General features: G+C 45.5%; 1 protein-coding gene across 4 annotated transcripts in view; it reads left to right on the forward strand.

Moving 5' to 3' along the window:
- The window catches only part of LOC146816482 (exportin-5-like), a 1867381-nt gene that overhangs the window by 1342068 nt on the left and 502971 nt on the right, over nucleotides 1-22342 (forward strand). For all 4 annotated transcript variants that reach the window (XM_085610326.1, XM_085610327.1, XM_085610328.1 and 1 more), the window contains one exon: nucleotides 6092-6154. In XM_085610326.1, coding sequence (XP_085466452.1) covers nucleotides 6092-6154 — 63 coding nt within the window. The remainder of the gene's footprint in view (nucleotides 1-6091; nucleotides 6155-22342) is intronic.

Genomic DNA, 22342 nt, shown 5'->3' on the forward strand with positions numbered 1-22342 from the left:
GTATCCCAAGCTACTCAGTCTGTCAATCGATCCCCCGATTCGACTGCCTCTTCAGGAGGACCTTCTGTCGCAGCAGCAGGGAGCGGTCCTCCACCCGAACCTGTCCAGCCTCCACCTCCATGCGTGGAGATTGAGCGGCGGCAGTTGATGCCATTTGAGTTGCCTCTTGAAGTCTGTAATGTCATTCTGGCAGCCAGGTGTCCCTCCACAAAATCGGTATACGCCTGCAGGTGGAACAAATTTGTGGCATGGTGCACAGCAAAGGCTGTGGATCCCCTTTCCGCCCCTCTTTCTGAGGTTCTCCTCTTTCTTCTTTCCCTGGCCCAGCAGGGCTCTGCTCTGGGCACCCTCAAGGGATACCTTTCGGCTATTTCTGCTTTCATATGGCTTTCTGATCAGCCTTCTCTTTTTAAATCCCCTGCTGTTTCTCGATTCTTTAAGGGCATTACTCACATGTTTCCTCCTGTCCCTTTCGTAATGCATCAGTGGGATTTGAATCTAGTCTTGACCTATCTGATGTGTGCTCCCTTTGAGCCACTTCATAATTGTCCCCTTCGTCTTCTGACTCTTAAGACTGCTTTCCTGGTTGCCATCACCTCTGCTAGAAGGGTGAGTGAGCTCCAGGCTCTGTCTTCTAAGCCTCCTTTCCTTTCTGTCCATCCGGACAAGGTTACTCTCAGGACTCGTCCTTCCTTTCTCCCTAAGATGGTAACTGCCAGTCTGTTACACTGCCCACCTTCTTTCCACCTCCGCATCCCTCGAAAGAGGAAGAGAGGCTCCACCGTCTGGACCCAAAACTGGCGCTGTCCTTCTATCTGGACCGCACGAAACAGTTCCGGGTGGACGAACAACTCTTTGTTGGCTTCGTGGACGCTAAGAAGGGGCGGGCGGTTCACAAGCGAACCATCTCTCGGTGGGTCGTTTTGTGTATCAAGGCCTGTTATTCCTTAGCTAAGAAGGAACCTCCTGTGGGGCTGAGGGCCCATTTCACTCGGGCCACTGCGGCGACTTCTGCCCTGGGCCGGGGAGCCCCCTTGCAGGACATTTGTCAGGTAGCGACGTGGGCCTCGCTGCACATGTTTGCCAAACATTATTGCCTGGACAGCCAAGTCCGGAGGGACAGCTTCTTTGGCCGTTCCGTTCTCCAGGACTTCCTGTTGTGATCTTGGTTCGCAGACCCACCACCGGGGTTGGTATTGCTGTGGTATCTATTCTAAGGTGAGGAATCTAATTAACATGTTTCTTTCAGATAAACAAGTTACTTACCTTCGGTAACGATATATCTTTAAGAAACATTAGTTAGTTAGATTCCTCACCCCCCCACCCACCCTCCCCGTTCTGCGAACTGATATCTAGGGTTAAGGTCATCCCTTCAGGGCCCTATATTTTTGGCACCCGTGTCGGTCTCTTGCATGGCTCTGCGTTCCTGGCGCGGAAAGCTATGTACAAGAACTGACATCAGCGCGCGAGGGCGGCGTCTAAGTACTCCGACGTCATCCTGGCGATCACGGCGCCGACGACGGACGTGGAGCCGCAGACGACGCCTAGCGACAAGCAAGGGTATTGCTGATGAAAAATCTTTCTGGATCCAACCTGATGCCTGGGGATATTCTAAGGTGAGGAATCTAACTAACTAATGTTTCTTACAGATATATCGTTACCGAAGGTAAGTAACTTGTTCTTTCTCACAAGTAGCTCACACGATATATTTGCAAAGATGTTACTTGAAGCTCAGTGGTTGTGCCCAGGTATCCTCCTGGGATGTGATTGTGTAAACTACCCAGTACTGACCTCCATTGGATGGGCCCTGGTGCGAAATCTATTCTAGGATTACGAATCTGGGGAGGATTTTATGCTGCAGAATACACAGTTACTTCTTGTAACAGTTCTCTAGCCCTTTTTGGGTGTGTTCCCACTTGTGCTTCTTCCTTTAATTTTACCTTTGGCTGCATAGTTGATTGAGTGTAAAAAAAAGACCCAAAGCAAAGTGTCTGCGGGGCGGGGGTGGAGAACTTATATTGATGCTAAACTGAATTCACACTCTTGAGTGGAGCTCATTCACGATAAAAGATACAATTGAAAGAGGAAGGCACCTGTTTGCTGGATGCCCGAGTTTTTAACGCTGTGGCTGAACATTCTAATTTTGGAAATGCATTTTGAGAAGCTAAAACAGAACAATCTCATTGAGACATCTAGCCGCAGATTGTTTCACTTTGAATTCCCCCCAGGCTCCAGTCTGGATCTGGATTTGTTTCAGCACTACCTCTGCGCGCTGGAGGATGGTGTCGTACTGCTCCGTGATGATGTCGTCTCCGGATATGACATCAGTGGAGCCATATAAGTCCCCTCCGGCGCACAGACGTCAGTTTCCTCTTTTCCATGCTGCAACGTGGATCCGGAGAAGCGTATCTCTAGCCGTTATTCTGCCTGCTGTGATGAACTTTTTTCATCTGAAACAATGTGCTCTTTGCCCTCTGGGTTTAAGTCTTGTGGGTCCTGTGCTTGCAAGATGTCGGGTACAGACCCACATTCAATCTGCATGTGGTGCTTGGGCAAGCACCACAACGCCGACGAGTGTGACGTCTGTCTGCGGTTGAAGCCAAAGGTGCTGTGAGAGCAGCGCCTGAAGCTTCTTACGGCGCGGTTGTCGCGGACTTCCAGCTCATGTCATTGGTCTTCCTCCCGGGCCAGAGGTCTTTGCTGGGAGCGCTGAACTTCCCCCGGTGGTCAACGGCAATGTTTCCAGTCATTGTCGTCATCACACGGTAAGCGGCATCGCAAGAGGTCGAAGGCCTGGCACTCTATGACGTCTTCGACTAACGATGTGGATCGCAAAGGTGTCTCTCGCTCTACTTCAAGGACTCCAGCTTCGGCATCACTCCCGAGCTTCCCGGTTTTCCCTGGAGCCAGGGCGACCTGGAAACAGATTCAGAAGTACTACTAAGCTCTCCATCTGGTCTTTGGGCCCTCGTCTCCCTCTGAAGTGCCTGCGGGCCCCAAGGAGGTTGTAGGATCTGTGACTGCGTCATCGCCAGCGGGTTTGCCCTGGGCAGCAGTTCCAGCCTCGGGCTCTGAGGTACTGGTGCATGGTCCTTCAGGCCCCCACCAATGGCTTCGGTTGACTCTGGCACGACGTCGGTTGGCTCCGGCGCGATGTCGGTCGGCTCCGGCGCGACATCGGTCTCCGTAACGGTGCCTGCCATTGAGGCGCCAGTAGACTACGAGCTGGAGTCTGTGTGCACTGTAGAGCCGGCTTCACCGCGACTCCGGATATCTACACAGATACTGGCTGACATCTCTCCTCCTCTCTAGTCCTTCTTGGACTATATTATATGCCCTTCAGGGCCATTATTTTTTCTTTGATGCTACCTTTCACTCCCATCTGTTTTTTCTTAACCAAGGTATTTTGTCAGTTCTCTTTCTCTTCTTCAGCGGACTGCATATGTATTTTGAGTGTTTCGATTTTTGAACACCATGATTGGATTCTTAGGAGTACACAGGTTTGTGGCTCCCTCCATTCTTTGGAGGGCATAGGTAATTCCATTGCACAAATCTTGGAAAACAGTGGTTTGATCCTAATGTCTTAGACTGTCTGAGAGGCAGTTTCTGAAAAGGTTAAGGCTGTTTTCAGTCATGCGCTACATAGTAGGAGATTTTTTAGTATAAGAAGGTTTTCTTATTATTTTTCTACATTGTTCTTGCATATGTTTTTCTGTCTAAGGTTGGATATTACTGGCCTTTTAGAGGTATGTGTATATATATATATTAGTTTATAAATATAAGTACAGATGGCCTGACAATCATATTTTGTGTTGGATCACAAGTGTGCTCGCATGTGTTTGCTGCCACCAAGGGTTCGGTTTTACAGGAGGCATGATTTTAATGCCAGGTTACCTTTGTTTATGATACTTTTGGTTGGTCACCTAAGGTGGTTTGTGGTTAGGTGCGGTAACTTTTTTTCAACAATATTATAAAATTTTGAACTGGTTTTTCAGTTCTGTTTCGCCATGATGTATACAGTGTATACATGGCTGTGTGCAGGTGTTACACAAGTTTTTTTTTTTTTTTTTAAAAGGAGACGAAGAAAACAGAAAGAGGTTTTTAGTGTGAGATGCAGTTGCTTCACCTTCTTCATTTCCCTTTGGTGACTTGAGGTGTCCATGACTCAAGGTCATGTTCTGACTGCCGTGCCATGGCTCTGAAGGCTTTGCAGGGACAAGCACATGTTCATATACCAGTGGGGTTTTGTACTGAGGCTCATTCATCTTAGTACAATGGGGATGAGTCCTGAGATTCCTTCTTTATGGATTTTATCAGGACTTCTCTGATATTTGTGAAGAATACGGATTACAAGGCTTTGTCTTATTCTTGGTCCTTTTGGTCTACGAGTTCACTTTCCCCTTGGAGGGTAGATGACAGTATCTGATAACTGTCAGATGGTTATTTAGGGGTTTCCCCCCCCTCTTTTCCCTCAGGACTCGATTTTTTTCAGAGCTATAGGGTGGTTAATTATTTATATATTCTGTGATAGTGATCATAGGTACTATTAAGAGCCAGGCTCTTTTCCTAAATATTTCCACCTACATTTAGTCTGTCGTTGGTTTTGACTGGGTGGCTCTCTTTGTGATCTGTTGTAGGATTAGTTCTCTGACCCTCCTCTGGTGGGTATAGCTATGGAATTTAATTCATATTAAGGAATCTGCAGCTAGATATCTCTATCAGATGTACAAGTTACTAACCTTAGGCAATGTAAAATCTGGTAGAGACACAGTCTAGCCGCATATTCCTCAATGCCCTGCCCATCCTTCCTGCTCTGCGAAAGACCTATGAGACAAAGGGTTATACCCTGTATCAATACTGGTTTGTACACCAGTGGTCACTATGTCAAGTAATGGTGACTCAACAAACATTTTTGTTTGTTTCATGGATCATGTATTGGCATGACCATGCTTTTCACTTCCTTTGGAGAGTGGTCTGTAGAGTGGAGTGTGTTCCCCTTTTTAAGGATGGTTCTGCTTCGAGGTGCAGAGTTCACGTAGCCTAAGCATCTCTGATTAACCTTAAACCCTTTGGATGGTAATAGCATACTATTTCATGTTTGTAATTGATGTTATAAAAGATTTTGATTGTTTTTGGGCATACTGTTTCCACTGCCAGTTTCTAGAGTGGCTCTGTGTTCTGGCGTAGAAGTTTTCACTGAAGAAGCTGACGTCTGCGTGCCGTTAGGGACTTATATGACTCCTCTGACTTCGTATCATAGGGAAGAGGTGTGGCGCTGCGGCAGGGCGACTGACGGCGGAATCTGGGGATCACGGTTCAATCCCCGGCGCCGGCGGCAGATTAGCCCAGCACCATGTGACTCTGGGCAATAACTTTCTTAATCTTCCCGACGGCCCCCAGCGCCTAGAGACCCTTACGGGTGATTGTTCGCTCTTTACAAATGTGGATTATTATTATTATTATAATATATCTGGAGACAATATCATCACATAGCTGTACAGCGCCATCCCCTGGCGCGCAAAGGTACTGCTGAAAAAGTTCCGTATCCAGACTGGTGCCTGGGGACAATTCAAAGTTAAGGAATCTGCGGCTAGACCGCGTCTCTACCGGATATTACGTTAACAAAGGTAAGTAACTTGTAAATTACGTTTTTATTCAAAGCCTGTTAGCTGAGAATAATTCTAAGGTTTTCAATGATGGCATCATATTCCTGAGTACTACGATTAAGTATTTTTCTAAAGGTAGATCTGATTCTTGAAATTTAGGAATTTGCCCAACAATCAAGGATGTGTAATTTGGAGTCATTCCAACATCTGACTCCTAGTGCTTCTCACTGCATCTTCATATGTTTGCTATTGAACTATTCAGTGGTCCTGAGTTCTGCTATGCACCCAACTTTATTATACTGTTTGTAATTATCTTCAAATAAAACATTAGTCTTATTTGGCGCTCTTGCAAGTCTCTTATTCCCAGTATCTATGAATCTTCTCTGTTAGGTCATATGTAGCTGACAGAGCACATTGACTGGGATGCTGAGCTGCTATGTGCTTAATATGATGCCCTGTGTAATCTCTGTTGCTTCTATTTGCAGATGCTTTCATTATGTCCATGAAGGATACAGATGACAGTGTCATGGTTGCTGTTGAATCTGATGGTAAGTAACATTTCTAATCTATAGATAGGTGTGCATGGGAGTGAGCAGTGTCAAGGGCTGGATGCTGGATTTCCTCTTTTCTTGATTGTCCGTGGTAGGGGGCGACCTCTTACTGTAGCCACATTAGCTGTTCTCTTATGCACTGGGTAAGAGGCAGTTTCCAGAAGGAGCCGCCAAACAGCAGGAAAAGCAGCAGCAAAAATCCTCCTGGGTCTTGATGGAAGAGCTAGAAGCTGGAGGCTGGTGACAAGAAGCAGGGTCTCAACTGGAAATCAGTGGTACTGAATACCGATGGATCAGAAGCACCTCGGGAAGGATGAAGACCTGGAGTACTGGAACAGAAAAATACAGAGCGATGAATGCAACTAAAACAGACTATCCTAAGAATTGTGATGCAACACTTCCGGATCTGATCTGAGAGTATATACATCGGGGACCGGAAATGACATCATCTATGTCAGCTATCTTGGAGAAGGATGACAAATAATGATGCTCAGAAGGTGCCACTTGGATTGTGGAAAGAATGTTTTAGGAATCACGAGTATATTCCCAGAAGGTATAAGAATTTAGGAAACTCGTTAATTATTGATGCCAGAATGGAAGACAGAGCCTTCCAGTACAAGCTGTACTCATTCCAGTGAAGGCTCGTATATCCGAAAGTCTGAGCATTCAACAATATCCAGTGCAGGCTGCTAACGATTGAGGCCTGCAGAGCCCTCAGGAGAGTTGTGCCCAGACAACTTCCCGCTACTTGCGAATCTGGATGACCGCTAAGCATGACAAGCAATGGTGAGGCTAGTTATCCGTTGTAAATGTTTATGTAGTTAATATCAGGGTCTCTGCTTAGCATTGTGGTTGTCGTAAATAATGGCTCCTGCATCACTCCACTGACTGCCAGATGTTTAAATGAACCATGAGGTTTTGTGTGCTAGTAATAGCCCAGCCATGGCCACTACAAAGCATTGTCTGTGATTCCTCCTGGGTAGCTTAATTTAAGTGAGATTGTGACTCAAGTCCCATCAAAAGTGCATTTGGCAAAGTTCGGACAGATACTGGCTAACTGCTTCTAACCTCAACTACCAGTACCCTTTAAATCACACAGGAAAATGGTCATTATACGTTTGTCCCTGAAACTATCAAGAATTATTGTTTCACCTTGCGCAGTAATTTCTTCAGTAATGATTCATTGAACAGCATATTTCTTTAGCACATTAAAATCAGTACTGCATTATGTGCAGTCACATACTATTCACAAACTCTGCTCAAACTTGAAGCCTCCTTTCCTGTTTAATAAGAGGACGATTAAGCTCAACACATCTAATCGAATCCTATCTGCAGTGTTTCCGGATCATAATTAATTATTCAGTTTTGGCTTTCACACAAGAATATAGACTATTCGAGGGTATAATGTACATTGAATTATCTTTCCAGGAATTAATTGTACTTATACAATACTATAATATAAAATAATTGACTTTGCTGCTCTGTGCATATCACAACGCTCCTGAGGCATATATTTTACAATCAATCGAAATCTCTGATACCATAAAAATCACTTTGTTTCATCTGCTTACGTAAACATCTAAACTGCTTGATTGCATAGCATTACCTTCCTGTATGCAGTGCAGGTTAGGGCGTTTTTGGGCATCTGCCAGGTTTAGAAAGATAGCATAGCTCGTCCACTTTGATAAAGTTAAATACTCTAACGTGAAGCGGCAAGGCCCATCTAGAACAGTGCAAAATCTATTTTGTGCAGCGAACAGAATTCTAATTGTGGGAGGTGTTTATATTACCACTGTGTATTTTGTTTATCAAAAAGGCAAAAGCATAATTTCTTGTAACTCACAAAGTTATTTTTAGCGCTGGCCTAGAGAAACTTATAGTCTTACCAGTCTCCTATAATAATAAAAGAAAAGAAAGAAAAAGTCAATTCAAAGGGGCTTTGGGTCAGATCTCATTTTTTAAAGACCTCTTTATTGGCATTTTTAATAACCCTACCTTTTACATATGAACATCAAGCAACAATGGTACACTGTTTGCTCTGAAGGGCTGGCACAAATAACAGTAAAGCAGGCATCAGGTATATTAATGCCACTATAAATAAGCCTTTACCAAGGAAGATGGGCTATTATTTTGTGCTAGTGTCAGCAAGCAGAGCACCTTTGAAAGGTAGTAGGCCTAGACTACTACAGTTGCAAGCAGTAATTTAAAAAAGAAGTCTAGGTTAAACAGTGTTGTAGGGAATGTGGAAATAATGGAAATGCTAAAGCAATAAGTCATGAAGTTGGTGTAGATCACCTCAATCTAGGTGGTGTTCAGAGAAGCTTCATCCTAATGGGAGCTTGTCTTGCAAGGGGTGGAAGAAACTATAATTTGGAAACACAGCCAAATAGTCAGGAGAGCCAGTGGTTATTACGCAAATCTCACATCCAATAGGTGGCGGAGACGCTATGATTCCACCAGAGCCCAGGACAGGGCTGCTTGAAGGAATCTACTGTGGTAATGTCATCTTTGTGGTCTTCCTTCAGGCTTGACAACAAGTTGTCCCAATCGCTGGCAATCAGGTGTTTCTGTAGGCCTCTAGCTTCCTCCCTATATAAGACCTTGCTGTCAACCTCAAACCATTTCATATCAGATTGGTGGCATGCCCCATATTTGGGAGGATTTGTAGCTTCCCATTTCATAGTAACTACCTGTTTGGTTATCAGCAAGGTACCTGTCACCTTATTCTTTTTGGGTCTCTTATATACTCCAAGAATTCAAGTTGACTGACGCAGTGACAATTGTCATTCGTCCTAATACTTCGGACTAGTGGACTGCCAAACAAGTATTGGCTTAGCCAATAGGTCTCGCATTTGGGACCTTATAAGTGTTTAGCCATGCAACATTTGATATAGCACGTAGGATATTGTGCTGCATAACTAAATACTTATAAGGCCCCAAAGGCGAGACCTATTGGCTATGCCAATGCTTGTTTTTAAATGCTGAGGAAATCAGTAATTCCACCTATGACTCGCCCCGTTAAATCCTCTTATTGACCTGGACTTTTAGCCAAAGCTTTTGGCTGCTATGCCTGCAATAATGTGAGGTCTGTGGACCTCACAATTCCAGTGGGTCGGAAACAATTGCCCACAAGTGGCCACAAGTAATGTGGGCCTCAGTGGTTAGCGCCAAATCGGGTTTCTGTGTTCTTCCTCAGGTATGAGAACTCGTCTCCTCCTTTTCCTGTGGTGTTCTATCAAATCTAAAACTAACATTTAGTCAGGTGTGTGGCATGACATATACCGGTCACACACCTGTACAGTACAGTACACATCAACACAATACCCTGACCTCAATCCCATTAGCTAGGGTTGCTGGCAATTAAAGCTGAATTGTAGATCTGCTGTCTCTGAGTGAGGCCTTTCTTCATACGCGGACAGTTTTCGGAAGGCTGTGTTTCCCCTGAAAGAAGATTGCGGAGTATTTCCAAGCAGTTAATGTCTTAGATTTCCCCCAGGATCAACCTTCAAATGAAAGCTTTTGTCACAGATGCAGAAACTGCCGCCAGCCGCAGCTGCAGCTCCCAGTGACTGGAGATGAAACGCTTCTTAGGAATGATGCTGTGTCTTCACCAGTCACCCATACCCACTCTCTGCTGCTAAAATATATGTTAGCATGATGCCAAAAAATGGAAAAAACTCCTGTTAATGTTTCTTTTATTCAAACGAGCTTTAAAAAAACAGACACCGAGGAACACATATGTATCTCTTTTTTGCATGCAATAAATACAAGATCTCTTCAAGGTGCTTTGCATTTGAAGAGCGAGAAGTTAAAAAAAAAAAAGACGGCAAAAGTGAAAGCAAGGGTGCGCGCGTGCGCAGGCAAACACGCGAGCGCCAAAAGTGAAAGTCTTCACGCTCCAGATGGCACCTCGGGCGCTGAAAGCTGGCAGCTGTGCGCGTTCACGCTCGCGTGAACGCAAGCTTTAGGCCAGCTAAAGCCGGTGGGTAGCACTTTGAAAACCCACTTACTAAAAGTCTCGCCAGTTCAGCGCATGCGCTGACTCAGGCGAGACCTAAAAAAGGCAAACCCAAAGCACATGATAGAAACTTTCTGATGTAGCAGCGCCGTGTGCACAGGAGGCATTGCGGTTGGGGAAGATTTTGTTAATTTTAGCATGGGTTAAATAAGTCCTGTGCATAATGTTGAATTATATAAAGTTACATTTGGCATTGCCTGAAACAGCGTGTGAATACGCAATTGTCCTAGCCCATTCTTTATCATGGATTGCCCTTCCTATTTCAGACTCCCAAGCATCTCACAGGGGTTGTAACAATGAATGTGTGGGGCTGAAGGGCTTTATATAACTTACTACTGAGCCTACCAGTATTGTCAATCACAAAATCTGTACGAGGGAGTAAGCTTAAGGTTCTGTGTCAATAATTGACCATTTGGTCCGGAAAATATAAACCAGGCCCCTTGACATATTCTGACCCAAGTACATGTCAAACTAGTCCTTAAGCAAGTTGAAGGGTAGGAGTTGGCTGTCCTGAAATAAATTGCACAGAGTCATAATAGCTACATCTCCCAATGCATACAAGTAGCGGTGAAGCACCCCTGGTGCTTGGGCAGGCCAATTAAGGGATAGGAGCATTTTCTGATAAGTAAGCTTGTAGCGAAGCAGCTCATCACTGTATGCAAGAAACAAAGGCAACATTGTCCAAGTTTGTCGCCTTGCAGCAAAAGCTCATGTATTTCTTCAAGGCGTAAAGTTTGACCTTCATCCCACCTCTCCTCTAATGATGGACCCGATAGCCATCAGCTAAGCCACTGGAGCTGAGCTGATTGTAATGTCCAAAGTTTGGGGTCCCAATCCCCCAGCTAAACCGGAATGTTCTATTTAGCTAGTGCAACCCTGCGGTGGCCATTGCGCCATATGAGCTCCTCAAGTAATGTGTCTACTTTTTGAAATAATTTATTGTGAGAAATATAGGAATATTGGCGAAGTAGTACATGAGGTGGGGACACATCACCATTTTAGATGATGCAATGCGCCCCATGGCTGTCTGTGGGTTCGTTCTTCAAAGAGCTATCCTGTGTGCCAAGGGCAAGTGAGGTCCATATCAAGAAGGTCTCGATCATTGTAGTATATTCTGATGCCCAAGTAGCGGGAGGATACACCCTTCAATTTAACTTAGCCAATCCTCAACTCTGAGTAGTGTTAGGGCATAGTGGGAATGAGCAAGACTTTGACAATAAACGTGTAACCCAGAAGCAGTGCCAACCTCCTTAAGTTTCTGGGCTATACTAGTGTGGGGTCCCTTAAAGTCCCTTATATAAATGAAATGAAATGAAAAACATTTATTTACCACGATAGCTACCCTGAGGCATCCCAGCGCTGTAGACGGACGGGTAGGAGATTGGGCTCCGTCTGCATCAGAAGGGGAAGAGCATTTCATAGCTTGGCATAGTTGTAGGAAAAAGAGCGTCCACCGCATCTAGCTCTTTATTCTGGGCAGTAGGGCGAGGGTGGAGGATGCTGAGCGGAGGTGCCTGTTGGGCTGGTAGGGGGTTATCAAGGACTGGCTGATTAAAGAGCCCGTCTTCCAAAAAGCCTTGTGCGCAATGCACATGGCTTTGAATTGGATTGTCTCCCAGACCGGTAACCAGTGGAGGCTCGTTAGCACAGGGGCTGCGTACTGTCGATGAGGGGTCTGGAGGAGTGTGCGGGTGATTATTTGAAGCTTGCATATGGTGGATTGCGGGGCTCCTAGGTACAGGGAGTTCCCATAATCCAGACAGGAGAGGATAAGACCTTGTACCATGATTTTATTTGCTTGAAATGGGAGAAGGGGGAGTATCTTACGTAGCATCCTCAGCAGGCCGTAGCAGGCAGCTGAAAGTTTCGTCGCTTGGTGGTTAAAACTGAGGGAGCGGTCCAGCCATCTGTCAAGGCTTTTGATCTGGTCTTTGGGTACTGGAGTGGGGCCAATGCATTTCTGCCAAAGTTGAGCTGAGAGAGGGGGGGGGGGGGTCCCGAGAAGCATAAGCTCGGTTTTGTCCCCATTGAGCTTTAGGCAAGAGAGTTCCATCCATTTGGCCACCTCCTCAAGACAGCTTTCAAGATTACTTGGTGATTTTTTGGGGTGGTTTAATGCCACCACAAGCTGAGTGTAATCGGCGTAGGTGATGATTTTTGTGCCAAATGGACGGACAATCTCTGCCAAGGGACTCATGTAAATATTGAATAGTGTGGGGCTCAGGGACGGACCCTGAGGCACACCACAGCTGAGGGCGTCCGTTTAGAGACAACATCGACTTCAAAGACCTGGAAGGATGGTTCACCTAGGAAGGATTCTTACCAGCCGATGGCATTGCCTGACGCCCCCAGATCCCCAAGTCTCAGAATCAGCGTGTCGTGGTTTACAAATCAGTATGTCATCACTGTACAAGGACACCACTGAAGTTGTGTCGGCTAGGGGTATGTCCACAATCCTTCCGTCATAGTATAATGGCCAGTGGCTCTACAGCGAGTGAAAGAGCAGAGGAGAGAGAGGCATTCTTGTTGAGTTGTCTTGACGGATTAAATAGGGGACTGAAATTAATTTGCCCAGTCGGGTCCGTGTAAAGCAACCTGGTCGGCCGTATGGTGCCCTTCCTGAAACAAAATTTGGTCATAACACTGATGAGGTATTCCCATACCAAGGTATCAAACGCCTTTTCTGGTGAAGGATCAGGCAGGCACAATGAAACCACAGAGGCTGCTTCCATAATTTTGTACAGTCTCCTTCTATTCAGAGATGTGTTCCTTCCAGGGATAAAGCCGTTCTGATCTGAGTGGAAAAGTTGAGAGAGCACCTAGGAGTATAGGGACTGTCAAAATCTTACCAGGGATTTTATTGTCCGAATTCAAGATAGCTGTCACCCTATATGAAGCTGGGTCAGTGGAGACATACTGAGGCTTGAGTGTCGGGACTGTTAATGCCTCTTTGAGAGACGGTGGTAGAGATCCTTTGCCACCGCTGCCTCAAACATAAGGGCCAATTTTGTCGATGACCTCGCCCTCTTCAGTCTCACTCAAGTAGGGCTGCAACAACTGTTAAACAAATTACATAGTTACACCGCTACGAACAACCTAGAGGTAAACCTAAAGAAAACTCAAGTGGTCATATTTGGCAGAGAGTTCTATGGAGGTGGTGGCTGGTCGTATAACAACTCTGGACTCGCGGTGGGAAAATCTTATAAATACCTAGGGATTAATTTCGACTCTAGGGGCACCTTTGCCAAACATTGCAGCGACATCTCAATGAAAGCTATGGCTCTTCAAGTAATTCTATCTAAACTCTCAAAACAATTGACAGGCCCGAGTCTAATCCCAATGTTAGACGTCATGAGAGTCAAAATAGGCCCCATCTTTTCATATGGCTTCGAAATTTCCCTGGGCAATCTTAGCATAACATTAAACCATCATGTGACTAAGATTTATAAAAGGGTCTTTCAGCTGCCAAAATATGCATCCGCTGCATAGATCCGACTAGAACTGGGCCTTCTAAATTAAAAAATACTAAGTGCAGGTGCTTATCTAAAACTGTGCCACAAGCTAAGGCAGGCCGGAGCTAGTTCCCTCGAGTCACTGTTATGGTCAGATATCAGCTCTAGTAATCCTGGTGGGTCATACAGTCAATTCTTGGAGAAGTGTGGCTCAGTGATTAGAGCGGCAGACCCTGATGCAGAGGTCTAGCCCGGGACCAGGGTTCAATTCCCCGCCTCGGCGGGTCTTGGGCTAAAAAATTCCACGGACCTGATAATTCTCGCCTCGGTGCCTATTCCAATCATGGAGTCCCACTCTGCAACTCTGAGCAATAGCTTGCTTAATCTCCACAATGGCCCCCACAACGCTAAGGATGCCTGGCCTCCACCTTGGGGGTGCCCAGGAGTGGACGCCTCACAGGGAAAGCCAGGATGGGTTCCACAGCGGTATTCGTACAAGCGCCTTGAGACCCTTGCGGGTGAGTAGTGCGCTATACAAGTATCAAATTTACATTCACCTTTACATTTCTTTCACAAATGTGTACAGCAATTATCAGCAAGCGACCTCTGGAACCTTAACCCTAGCAATACTGTTTTTAAAACAAGTATTAAGAAGCGCATCTGTATGTGGTCCCATTCTACCGACAAAGCACTCCTCGCCAAACGCAAGCATGCATGGGTAGTAATCAACTCTTATCAGCTGGCCTCTCTTCCACCATACCTGCCCAGCACATACCCCCTGTAATTAAAACTGCGGTTAATGGCACTTAGATTAGGGGAATGGCACTTCCTGAAATATTTACCACTTTGGCGTCGCCCATCAGAAGAGCTTCTATGCAGGGGCTGCATAAAATGTTGTTTGCCTCTGCCCAGCATTGCTGGCTTTGCGTAGACTAAAACTGAGGCCAGAGTGGAATAGATTGGGAGTCCGGTCCTGTAGGTAGGCAATCATTGTGGCATTGAACCCAGAAAACACTGCTTTAAACATAAGCTTTACAATCTTTATCCACCTTGCATATCGCAAGCTTAACCAGCAAACTCCAGGCCTGTACTAAAACCAAGGAACGCGCACAGCTGACTGAAATAATGGTATATCTACGAAGCAGCATCCTTGCAAACTCTGTGTACTCTGCCCCTGCCACAATACGGAACGAGAACTTAATGACCTGTCATCGACTACTGATAATTGACTGTTGTCACTCTGAACTGTCCATTAACTTTGGGACACTTTTTTACAACTTGGTGCTTTATCTGTAGTTTTTAGAAGTAACCTTTATTTTTTATTATTATTAATTGTTTTTAACGATACTATGTTGCCACGTGGTTTTACGTAAGCGATGGTTACCTTGCATTAGAAGAAATGTTACATCATCTACTCTATTGCTTTATTTAAATTGAGAATGATGGCTGGAACCCTGGTGAAAAAAATATTTGTATGTTTTTCTACATTTCGTCTTTTTACACGTGGATTGTAATGATTTAACAAAACAAACCGTTAATATATAAGTAAATAAGGGCCAATTTGGGCGCTATAACGTCTGCATAGGTTTTATAAAGCTCCACTGGGAACCCCTCAGTCCCCGGAGTCTTGCCTGAGACTAGATTGGCAAGCCACAGCAAGAATCTGACGGCTCAGGCCCCATCAGTTTGAGCTTCAGCAGCAAAGGCAGGATGGTCTAAGCACCACAGCTTTTCTATCATGGTGGCGAAGGGTGAAGTTGCCCTCTACATTTTCTTTCAATTGGATGTAGCAGCCTTCCACATTAATCTGATCCCATTCCAAGGTTTTACCTGCACCCACTAAAAGTGTGTATGCAGTGACCGTGTGTGACCATCTCGAAGTACGACTGTGGGAGTGGAAGCTGTACCACCATTGTTCTCGAGATAGCCCTGTATCCTTTTTGCTTGGGTGCTAAAAACTACATCCTCTAACATGGATCTTTGTAAGCCCAGTGAGGGAATGGGAGGGAGGGTTTTGCTCCAGGCCAAATTAATCAGCAAAGGATTGTGGTCAGAGATGTCCCTGCCTATGTAGTCAGAGAAAGAGACTATATCTACCCATATGGATCTTGTGGAAGGAAGTAAAAAGAGTAGAACCTGATAAGTGTTATGGAGCCATCCAGCCTTTACCAGAGACCATTGCTTAAGCCAAAGTGACAACATTAATGCATTGTGAACCATTTGGGCTTGCAAGAGGGGTGGACGCTCTCTGTCCACTGTGGCATCCAGGACACAATTGAAAGGCCCTCCTTAGATCAATGGGATGTGCACCCACCTTGCTAACTGCTCTGGCAGTCAACCGAGAATGCCTGATGTTCTGTGTTTGGAGCATAAATATTTCCTATTATGACTGGGTGTCTGTCTAGTTTGCCCTCAACCAGGACAAATCTACCATCTTGATCTGCTGTGACTGTGCCAGCCACAAATGCTCTCTGCTAAATCAGAGAATTTACTACCAAAGACATGTCCTTGTCAGCGTTTTAGGAGTTTGGTTTACTCTACTGATGTTATTTGGGACTCCGTAGCACAGCTATGTAAAAGAAATGAGTGCATTCTGTGTTGTTTGTTTGCAGTGTTCATCTGCCAGATGTTCCATGTCATCAAGGCGAAACCACCTAGATGTGACATAGGGACGGTAGTGGTATGCATGCCTGTGACCTACAGAACCTCTCAACCCCCTTTCTGCTGTCTACAGAGGTAGCATATTTCCCCCTTGCCACGCTGTGTGACCTCCAACCATGGAAACTCAATGGTAACAATAGCAACATTACTGCGGAGGTAGGGCAAACAACCTCCCATCCAGAGAAATCGGAAAAACTAGTGAATGTCCTGTGGGGTGTGTTGAGTGGTTTGTTTTAGCTCGAAAACCCACCTCAGTGCACTTGTGCCTTACGAACAACGGATTTCACAGCCACCACCGGTGGAATGGCGATAGCACCAGGCAACCCATTACGGCACGATTTATCAACAGTCCACTGATCAGTGAAGATGCGAGGACATCCCATCAGAGCTGCGTGGAGGGCATCAAGGTCAAGCATATGAAACAAGGACGCACTTGATTAGTGGGCCTGTTATAAGGTTGAGTACTGGGTCACTCCAGATAGAGGTACAAAATAGGAGGAGGGAGAGGGGAGTAAAGGCACCATTAGGGGTATTAGAGGGGCCTCTCTCCATTATATGACATCAGGAGGCACCCAGAATCCTGGACAGGCGTCTAGTGGGATAAGGTGTCATCATCCTCCAGTGGCTTCGGATGAAGTGGAGGCTATTCTTCAGATGGGTCTCCAAAAGAGGTTGTGGCCACTAGTGATGAATGTCTGCTGTCTCGAGCCAAGCAACTACTACTCAAATCAAAGGCACACCAGGTCTCGTCCTAGGGCACCTGCGTCTGACCATCTGTTGCTCCCATCTGTAGGGGTTGTCTGCTTTTGATGAGGTTTCCTGACTTTCAGTCCAGTCCCAACCTGCCTCTGGCTGGGTAAAAAAACAGGATGTTCTCACATGCCAGGATCTTGAGTTTGGGCAGGAACAGTAGTGAATGTTCCAAACCCATCTCTCTGAGTTTCCTTCTTACACCTATGAAAGAAGCCTGTTGGTGTTAGATGGCCAATGTGTAATCTGGGAAGATGAGGACTAGTGATTGTCCATTTCAAGACATCCGCTTGGTGCACTACCTGTACTATTTTACCTTGTTCTTTGAAGTGAAGTCATTTGGCAATAATCAGCCTCGGCAGGTTTCCAGGGGGAGTTCACAAGCTAGAACTCAATAGAGAAAAAGGAAGGGAGCTTAAGAGTCTCCTCAAAGCTCTTTATCCAGTTCTCTAGAAACTCTGCCGGGTCCTGTCCTTCAAAAACTGTAGGCACACAAACCACTCTGATATTGCTGCGCTGGGAGAGGCTCATCATGTCCTGCACCCTGTGGTCAAGCAACCATTCTCGCTCTGTCAAATCTTGTATTTGCTATTGGAGTTCTTATGTCTGAAGCAACAGTCCCGATAGTGCCATATCTGCTAAGATGACTGTTTCAGCTGAACACCTCTAAATGTCTCAGTACCAGGCCAAAATCAATGGCAATAGCATCAGTGTTCACCCTAAGGGTAGCCCTGGTTATCCCTATGGCCTGTAGAATTGTGTCAAGCTAGTCCAGTCCGACAGCAGGGGGGTCCATTACTGAAAGACCCTGACACTCCATCGATGGGTGAGCATCGGACATGGCCGGCTTCAGTCTGTGCATGACTCTTGAGCCTGCCCAGTGGGTTAGCCAAGCTGCAGCACTTACATTTTTCTCCCATCAACCGTCAAAGCACATTTAACTTTGTTTTTCTGTTTTCTTCACACAGATAAGATTTTTCCTGTTGGAGAATGGGGCACTTGCAGAAACCCTTATGGGCACTTGGACAAAACCATGTTCAGTTCTCCCTTCCCTCCACCAATTCAATCAACCTGCATCTTGGCGACGTAGATTGATAGGCCACCAAGGTGAATCTTAACACATTTCCTACCAGCCCTCCAGACAGAGAATCTAAGCACATTGACGCATTCAGGAACAAGATGTTCTCTTCAGCTAGCCTGGCCTTATGTGTGCTACATGCAGTCTGCCTGCTGAGAAGGTACACACATGCTTTGTGGGACACTACTAGCAAAATCTTGTTGGCCATTCCAGAACACCTTGGGCAAATTTTGCCCGAACCGACAGGACGCAGCGAAGTATGTGTGCTGTGCTGGCCTCAGTAGCACTGTGTGGATTGTTCCATGGGCACCAACAGAGCCTTAAATGACATGCTTGGATGCATGCAACTGGCCTTCCAGGGGCTGTTGAAGCATCACTGCTAAACATGCGCACTGATGGCTGTGGACTTGTTTGGGGAATTAGCAAACTTGACGCTGGAGAAAGTCAAAGAGAGCTGTGTTGTAACCCGGTCCTAATGGTTACTCATGCCAGTCCAACAATTTCATCAGCAGTACAGGAAGTTAAGGACTACTCAGAAAGCCTGGCATAAAGGCTGAGGTGACCTTCCCTATTAGTAAACTGTTCGAGGTGAGGTCATAACTTTTCCAGTTTGCCGTTCTGCCATATGGCCTCAACTTGGCCCATTGAGTGTTCATGAAAGTGATGGCAATTGTTGCATCACATCTTAGGAGGTTGGGAATACATGTGTTCCAAGCCTTATCTACTGGAGGTGGGCTCACACCAGTTGTTCACAGACCACCTCTGGACAATGGTTGATCTCCTGACATCCCTGGGGTTCTCCATCAGAGTTTAAGTCCTATTTGATGCTGATGTTAAAGGCCTGCCCACCTCCATACAAAGCCCTGGACATTCGGGATATTATCCCAGTGTGTTGGCTCAGTCCTGGGTCTCTGTGGATTGTTCTGAGGCTTCTTTGGTTGCTAGATTCATGTATCCATCGTGTGTGCCAGATGGTATATGTGGATCTACTGTGAAACCTTCAGTATTAGTGATACCAGCACCAGGACAGTCTGTTCAACACCATCCATATCTCAGAGGAGGCAGATGCTTCTTCTCTTGGTAGAGGGGGAAATTAGAAATCTGTGGTCTCCAGTGGAGCAACAGCTCCACTTCAACTGATTTGAGCTTTGGGACATTCTACTGCAGGGGTCTCCAACGAGTAGCTCGGGAGCTACTGGTAGCTCGTCAGTACCTTCAAAGTAGCTCTCTGAGGTGAAGTCAAGCCCAATATCAATTTCAGAGAGTAGGTGCCTATTAAAGAAGGCAGCACTGATCATCTCAAGACACTAAGAGTGACAGCCAGCCAAACTTATCACAGTAACTCATATTAACACTCAAACACACTGTGCCGGCTTATAGGACCTGCTACATGACAGTCTGTATCCAATCTCAATATAATAAAGCCACAAGGAGATTGACCATGTTGATGTAGTCCCTCCTTTAGCAGTCACAACATGTGTGTGAACAGTGCACCATCAATAAAGTATGGCAGCAGTAGCCTGAGCTGTAATCAGTGCTGACTCACCAAAGTGCGGGACTGCAGGAGTCAGAGTGAAAATGTGTCCGTTAGATGCATGATCAGCTCAAGACCTGAGGAGAACAGGGTATGATCTAGACCAGAGAAAATTAAGAGATTCATCAACATTTATGTGTGTGCCCATAATAAACACTATTGCTTCCTGAAACTATGCCTGGTGCCAAGAACCGCCAAATATATATGCTAGCCCCATCATAAGAGTGTTATATTTGGCATAATTGTGTCCATTTGTGACATAATAGTGCCAGTGGCATAATAATGGTCATCCTTGACTATTTTAGTATTTTTGGTCTAGGAGTGGTATTCTGGCAGCCATCATAGACCTACTCTGAGCATGACTGGACTATATGTACCTATTCCTGGCATATTAATGGCCATGACTGATATGTGGTCTTATCCCTGATCCTTCTGGTTTCCAGCCTTGGCAGAACTGTGGCCCTAGTATATTGGTGGGCATTACTGGCATAATACAGGCATCCGTGGTGCTATGTCGAGCATCCATTATGATATAATGGGGTAACCCACAATTGTCCACGGACCTGGGTAACGATTGGTATAGGAAACAACGGTCCTAGACTTCTTTAGAGCTACAATTCAGTTATGAAAAACATTCATTAGTCAAAGGGCATCCCGTACATATAGAATTAGCATTGTATTATTAATGTACCACCATTTTCTTTACAATGCAAACAAGTATATCCTCAAAAGACACAAAGGCACAAAATATTGCTCCAATAGTGACTGTTTATTATTTAGTTACTTTCAAAACAGATCACCATATTCAATGCTCCAAATAGAGAAAGAAGTTGCTCCAAGGGGAGTGTGAAAAAAGAAATTGCTCGTGAGGTAGGACAGATATAAAGGAGGGGAATCCAAAAGGCAAATTCAATAACCAATCAATTACACATTCTGGTATCCTTAGTAAAACTGGTCTTGGTTTATAGTGGCACCAGTTTTACAGATAGGCCTGTCCCATATGGATTTTCAAATATTAATTTCATGATTTTCTGATAATGCACATTCATCTGTGAAAAGGATGGCTGGGATGATATCAGGTACAGGCCCACTGGGGGAGAGAGTCGACGTTTCGGCCCTGGTGCAATGAGGGTAATTTATATCCTCTGCAGGCGGGTCTTTCTCAGGGGCTGTATCCTGACCGTACCTCACCCTAGGTTGCCTCCCCTCCCCCCCGTCCTGAGGAAGACCCGTCTGCAGAGGATATAAATTACCCTCATTGCACTTGGGTCGAAACGTCGACACTCTTCCCCGAGACTACTGCGAGATGGAGTTTCCACCATGATGGTCTTTTAGGGGACGTGTTCCGCCTGCAGTGTAACATAGGTCTTCTTTATGTGTTCATGCCATAACCTCTCCTTCCTTGAGTTCTGAAGAAAATCAGGATAGACTGGGCCCAAATGATCCTGTTTATCCTGGATTGGGCCAGGAGAGTGTGGCATCCAGACCTCATGAGCATTTGCCCTCCTGTCCGGCTAATCCTTTGGGAGGACCTCCTGTCTCAGCAGCCTGAGAGGATCCTGCACCCTAATCTACAAAACCTACACCTCCGTGCAGGGAAATGTAATGTTTGCTAGATCAGCCTTCCCTTTTCAGATCACCTTCTGTGATGTATTTCCTAACATTCCCAAAATATATGTTCTCTCTGACTTCTTTCATACTGCCTTAATGGGAACTTAATTTGATACTGATATTGTTCATGTTCAAGCCATTTGAGCCTATGCAAAACTTCTCCTTACAGCTTTTGCCTATCAAGACAGTGCTCCTCATTGTGTTTAATTTTGCGCACCACGCTAATGAGTTGCAGGCGGTGTAATTTCAGTCTCCTTACACCAGCTTCTTCCCTGACAAATGTGTGCTAAGGACCTGTGCTGCTTTCCTACCTAAAGTGGTATTGGCCATTCACGGAGGGCAATCTGACACTCTCTCATCTATTTTCTCTCTGCTACATCCCTTGAAAGAGTAAGAGAGACTTCATCAGCCCAAGAGAGCATAAAGTTTGTATATGAAATGCTGGAAGGAGTATTGTGTGGATGATTAGCTCTTCGCCTGGTTTCCTGGTGCTAAAAATGAAAAGGCCATTAAGCAGAGAAATCTCTCAAAGTGGATCATTTTGTGTATGAAAATGTGGCTAAGTAGGGGCCCCCTGAGGGCCTACCTACTCAGACATAAGGCTGCCACATCATTAGCAAGGCAAGTTCCAGTTTTGGACGTCTGTCAAGCTGCAAAATTGGCATTAGTGGACAGTTCACCAAGAACTAATATCTTGAACGCCAGGTCCATGGACAGTGCCAGTTTGCCTGCTTGATCCAGCAGGAGATTTTGGTTTGAGTAAACACAAAAGGAGGGCCGTGGGAGATTAAGAGACCTGCGGGTGTTCACTCCCAACTAATATATGTTTCGCACAAGGAAACGCCCAGGTCTAAGAGACAATTTGAAACCTAGTTGAACAAAAGTATTCCTTTTTTAGGATGAAATACTTCACCCACCAAAGGTGGCATGCTTCCTCATTAGGATTCTCCTTGCACCTTGAGAGCAGATCACAGTGCGGACTACAACTCCCTCTCTAAAAAGGAGAGCTCCTCAGATGTTTTGAAATACGGTAGAAGTCCCATGGAGATTTAAAGGGTGGTTAGGCTAGCAGACCAATGAG

This window comes from Triturus cristatus, chromosome 6, assembly GCF_964204655.1.
Source record: "Triturus cristatus chromosome 6, aTriCri1.1, whole genome shotgun sequence".
NCBI classification, from domain to species: Eukaryota; Metazoa; Chordata; class Amphibia; order Caudata; family Salamandridae; genus Triturus; species Triturus cristatus.